The 5,846-nt window shown below is 39.8% G+C and overlaps 1 protein-coding gene across 1 annotated transcript; it reads right to left on the bottom strand.

Annotated features, from left to right (window-relative positions):
* Window positions 1-3,055: 3,055 nt before the first annotated feature.
* On the bottom strand, window positions 3,056-4,363 carry ZNF391 (zinc finger protein 391). The gene has a single exon (XM_024764312.1). It carries the CDS (start codon window positions 4,361-4,363, stop codon window positions 3,287-3,289), a length of 1,077 nt encoding a protein of 358 aa, XP_024620080.1. The 3' UTR covers window positions 3,056-3,286.
* Window positions 4,364-5,846: the final 1,483 nt, after the last annotated feature.

The following is a 5,846-nucleotide window of genomic DNA, read 5'->3' on the forward strand; positions in this document are numbered from 1 at the left end:
CTGCTGAGTGTGTATCAGAAATTCCTCCCTCCATACCCTAGGTAGCTTACAGGAAAGTTAACAGCAATTAAGGAAGTGCTGGTCTCTCTTCTTCCTTGCCCGTATCTAGTCACCAGTTTCATAGGATCCTTACTTTATACTGTCTCCTCATCTGACCACTGCTCTTTTCCACAATACCACTATTCTAATACTTCAGCTTCTCACCTAGTTTCTGCATGCTGTCTCTCTCATTTCCAAACCACCTTGTCTCCTCTACCAAATTAATCTTCTCCCCGAAACAAAATTTGTATTACCATGATCAAAAACCTCCTGTAATTCCCTCATTGCCTAAATGATTAAATCCACACACAAGCTAGTACTCAGGGCAGCCACTGTCTAGTTATCCAATTCCAAATAAACTTTCTTATTTTTATTTCACTGAACTCCCTGCCACAGACAGTCCAGTTCATCTATTGGAACAAACAGAGCATTTTCCTACCTCTATACCTTTACTTACACAGTTCTTTCTTTCCCAGATCTTGCCAGGGCCCAGCTTAAGAGATCCAGTAGTGGGGTCAAATCCTGATCCTTGGGTAAACTATTTAACATGTGTAAATTTCAGTTTCTTCATCCCATAATGTGGTAAGTTAAGAGACTCAAAAAGAGCTTTTCTTCTGGCACCCAGTAATTACTTGATTATCTCTACCCTCTGCTCCTTCTAACCCCACTCCACCCCAAGAAGAATCTTTATATTTGCCTTTCTGAGACTTCTACTATGAACTAAATATTTATTCACTGGAAAACATACTATATGCTAGGTGTTGTAGAGAACACATAATTTAATTTTAATTTTTTGTTATCAAGCACATTGTATAATTACATGAAGGCCAGTGGAGAAATTCATCTTAACTCTATTAGGCTTTCCTTGAAGAATGGACATTTTCTCCCCTTCCAAATACAATGTAAGCAAATGACCATCTCACTTTCATACCTGAATAACTATCTGGCATACCATAATTTGTCATGATCTTGATCTTCTAGGCATTTTCTTCTTTAATACCGATTTGTATTTTTTCAGTTTTGTATTTTATCATATCTTGTAAGCCTCCTTGAGTCATTTTTGACACACAATAGAGTTATAATAAAATAGATGACAATTGTCTGTGATGGCAGAAGAAATATCTTCTTCTTTGACTGTGATCCTAGTTTTCCATTCTGTGGAGTTACAGACCCTTTAGGGATGAAATGAAAGACTACAGGCAGATATGAAGGAATAGAATCATAACAATTAGCATTTATGTGTCAGGTACTGTTTTCATCACTTTATATGAATAAACCCACATACTCCTTAAAACAGTCTCATGAAGTGGAAAGCCAAGAGGCCAGCATCCCCGGAGCTCTGAAGGAGTCAGTCCCAAGGCTTAATGTATATAATTCAAGGTAGGACAAAAAGGATAAAAATATTTATGAGGTAATCTCACCATTCAAAAGAGTAAAGTGACTGCATTATTAAATTAAACCCTCCTGATTTAGATTAAAACTACAATCCAGGCCTGCATTGTACTATGCATTAGATGGGGCTTCTAAGAGATTTAAGACAATTTCTAACTTCAAAAAAGTTCATGGAAAAAAGCACATGACAGAACCAGAGAACAGAATAAGAAAGTATGTAATACAGGAGAATAAGGCAAACCATCACTGTAAAGGACTTCTAAGGGGGGGGGGGGTTGCTGAAATTATCACAGAGGAGGCAGGACCTGACCAGGGCCTTTTATAAAGTATGGATAGATTTCTGGAGATACAGGGAGGAAAGCAGGGTATGTAAAAGGGTGCCACGGAATAGTGTGAAGCGGAGCCAAGTGTGAAGAGAAAGGGTGTCATAGAGACAAAGGACAGGGCTGCCCAGTTGTACTGGGGAGTAATGGAAAATAAGTAAATAGATCCAACTGTGCAAGGTCTTCAAGTTAAAGTACTTTGAACTTTTTCCTTGGGACAATGGGAAACTGTGGATTCTTTCTGAACCAAGTGGTAGTTTAGTCAGGCAGCTATATAAAGACAGGGAGACAAGAGCAGCAACAATGTGTTTACTCTGGTAATCTAGGCCCAAACTACTGAGGACTTGGCAGCAGCAGTAGGAATAGAGAGAAAGAAATCAATTATCAAGACATTTCAAATAAATCCTAGCAGACTGATTACCCAGGATAGATAAAGAGGAATCAGTAAGCAATAATTTTGGGGCATTTAGTGACTGCTCAGCACTGTGTGATGTTTTATAGGGATCTAAAACAAGATTTCTGTTTTCAAGAAGCTTACAATCTAATTGAATAACATGAAGTACTATAAGCCAATAAAATGAAATTAGTCTGGTCCAACTCTTGCCCAAGTCACAGAGCTGATCATTGTTAATCAGAGAAGTGCTGGGAGGTAGGAAAAGTGTGGATCAGCACAGAATAATGGATCCCAGAAGCTCACGTTTTAAGGCATACGAGTGGCCAAAAGTAGCAATTCTGCAAATGTCAAGTAGGAAGAGGACTGAGAAAAAGGCACTGAGTTTGTCTTTGACAGATCAACTTAACAAGGCTGGTGAGAGTCAGAACCAGATAGTATATGTTTCATGAAGTCTGTAAACAAAAGAAAAGTTTTTAAAATAGGACAGCAATTTTTTAAAAGATAATGGAGGAACTAAGATTTTTAGGACCTTCTTGGTAAGGATAAGATAAAATAACACTGGGATTAGTTAGGCACATTAGAACTACGGGCTATACTTTGAGGAAATTATGCTATAGCAAAAAAGGTAAGGGAGGAAGGAAGAGAAAAATTTGTCCATATAATTCGAGATTGAATTTTTTATCCCCAAACTGGTGGGAATTTTTTGTCCTAATCTGAAGCCAGCTCCTTCTCTTCTGCCACTGGAGCCAGCAAGCATGAAAATACACACACATGGGATTTCCTCTTTTAAGTGAAGGAGCTCATGTGGTTGGGAAAGAGAGGGTTCACTGGTTGTTCAGGGATCCAAGCTCCATGGAATAGATAAGGTGAGGAACTGCAAGGTGTTAGGTAGCTGTATATTCTAAGATTGGAGCCCTCCAGAATATTAGAGTGAATATGTTAGGTTTTAAAATTCATCCCCTTGTTGGATTGATCACTCATTTGAGCATTTAGTTTACATAAAGGAAGGAAGGCTAGCTTGAAACTGGCTTAGCCCTAGCTAGTAGGAAGGAAAATTCAAACAAGTATATATGTTTCTTTTCAGCTGTGGGAGGTTATGCTGTGTGCTCTTGTGCTAACATTAAGGAAAGCACAGATATTACTCTTTAGTGTGAAGTTGCTGATGTCTGATGAGAGATGAACTCTGACTGAAGGCTTTTCCACAGTTATTACACTTGTAAGGCTTCTCTCCGGTATGAGTTCTCTGGTGAATAATAAGGGAGGAGCTCCGACTGAAACCCTTTCCACACTCTCTACACTCGTGGGGCTTTTCTCCAGTGTGTATTCTCTGATGTTCAACAAGGGATGAGCTCCGACTGAATACCTTCCCACAGTCACTGCACTCATAGGGGTTCTCCCCAGTGTGTGTTCTCTGATGTTCAATAAGAGATGAGATCCAACTGAAAGCTTTTCCACATTCACTGCATTCATAGGGATTCTCTCCAGTGTGTATTCGTTGATGCTGAATTATGGTTGAATGGTCACTGAAGGCTTTCCCACATTCATTACATTTGTAAGGTTTTTCTTGAGTATGAGTTCGCTGATGCTGACTAAGGTTAGTGCTTCGGCTAAAGGCTTTTCCACATTCACTACATTCATATGGTTTTTCTCCAGTATGGATCCTCTGATGTAGACTAAGGTGTGTACTCCGGCTAAAAGCTTTTCCACATTCACTGCATTCATAAGGTTTCTCTCCGGTGTGAGTTCTTTGATGTTCAATAAGGTGTGTACTTCGGCTAAACGTTTTACCACATTCATTGCATACAAAAGGCTTTTCTCCACCATGAATTCTACTGTGGACAATAAGGTCTGATTGGTAACTAAAGGCTTTACCACATTCATTGCATCTACAAGGTTTCCTTTGCGGAAAGAGTTTTTGGTGTTTAATTAAGCCTGAATTATCTTTGGAGTTTTTCCTAGATATGGGGGACATAGCTCCCTTTGGAATTTTCTGCCGTGTATTAAGCTTTGAGTTTAGACTAAATTCACTGGATTCAGGGCCTCTCTCCCTAGTGAAAATTTCCTTGAGGGTCATTGACACTTTTCTGATTGCTGTTTTCTCAAAAGAAGATTTCTTCTGTGGAGGACATTTTGTCTGCCTTGATAACTGGCCCTCACTTTTACAGGCTTCTTCATTCATAGGAAGTTGGGCAGTATTCCTTCGGAGACTTTCCATTGCTGACCCTGGAAACTCTAGTTCTTCAGAAATAGCCTGATTGGTGTTGATGCTTTGGTTCAGTTCAAATATCCCTATCTGAAAGACATTTAAAGTGCAAATGTCACCTGTGTCTAGTGTGGAGAGCAAGGAAAATAAACCAACAGGAAAAAAAGACAAGTAATTTGCAATTCATGCACACTAGCAACTTTATATGGGCAGAAACTTAAAAGGGACAATGAAAGAGAAGTGAACAAGGCCAGAAGTGATAATAGAGTTTTCACAGTGGATGCACAGAGACATCAAGAAATACAGGTAGGGGCTTGGTTAAATGCTGAGCCCCCAAAATGGACATGAGCAGATATACCAATTGATGAGCAGAGAACAGGGGATTAGAAAGTAAAATGAGCTATTAGCTATTGTAGCCAATTAGTTATGGTAAATGAGAGACAGGAAAGGGATGAGAAAAGTAAAGACTCTCAAATGTAGAAAACATAACCACCACCACCCTGCCAAAATGCAAAAAGTGAGGAAGACTCTATCAAGCTTGGATGCAACCATTTTCTTGGCAAAGAGAGAAAACAGAATTTCAGAAATGCTAACTATTACCCTGCTATCCCCATTTGATCTCCCTTTGATCCCCCAACCCTTCTTCCAGCTAGTTTAGGTACTCTTCTAAACAAGTCTACAACCACAGACTTCAGAGGATTAACAGAGCTCATCATAACAGATCTTAACTTAGAGTTCATCAAGGCCACCTTGCTTATTTGACAGATAGAAAACAGAGTAACTTAAGCCACCCAGCAAATTGCAAGAGCTTAGACTAGAACTCACGTCTCCGAAATTTCAAATTAGTGGCCTTTTCATGATACTACTCACCTAGACAGATATTTTTGGTCACTCCCCTCTTCAGCTCCCTGAAGATCCAGTGTCTACAGTTGTTCTTTCTCCAACTGGGTGATCATGTCCAATTCACATGCTGGGATCCCTGCTGATTGTAAATGATTTAACACAAGGCTATTGGTGCTGGAGACACAGGGCTATTGAGAGCTCAACACTAATGCTTTGATCTATAGAAAAGATAGTGTGTGGGGATTCCCTGGCGGTCCAGTGGTTAGGACTCCACGCTTTCACTGCCGAGAGCCTAGGTTCAATCCCTGGTCGGGGAACTAAGATGCCACAAGCCACACGATGCGGCCAAAAAATAAAACCCCAAACAAACAAACAAAAACCATAGTGTGCATTTTTAGAGGCTGTGGCAGGAGGGGCTGGAGAAAATGGGTATCTGAAAGTTCTGGGCTAAAACTGGTTCCAAAAGAAAGGTTATACACATACCCATCAGAATCACTTATGGAACTTGTTACTCTAGATACTGGGCATTACTTCAGACCTAGTTAAGTACAATGAGGCCCAGGCATTTGCAGTTATTAAGTTCGTATGACTGGACAAGTTGAATTGTCCAAAATGAACCTTAGAAACACTCTCTAGGTTGCCTGAAAAATGT

This window comes from Neophocaena asiaeorientalis, unplaced genomic scaffold (assembly GCF_003031525.2).
Source record: "Neophocaena asiaeorientalis asiaeorientalis breed wild unplaced genomic scaffold, Neophocaena_asiaeorientalis_V1.1 scaffold239, whole genome shotgun sequence".
In the NCBI taxonomy this organism is placed as follows: domain Eukaryota; kingdom Metazoa; phylum Chordata; class Mammalia; order Artiodactyla; family Phocoenidae; genus Neophocaena; species Neophocaena asiaeorientalis.

Excerpts from the sequence above, each read along its gene's own strand:
- ZNF391 (XM_024764312.1), bottom strand. The coding sequence starts at position 4,363 with ATGGAAAGTCTCCGAAGGAATACTGCCCAACTTCCTATGAATGAAGAA.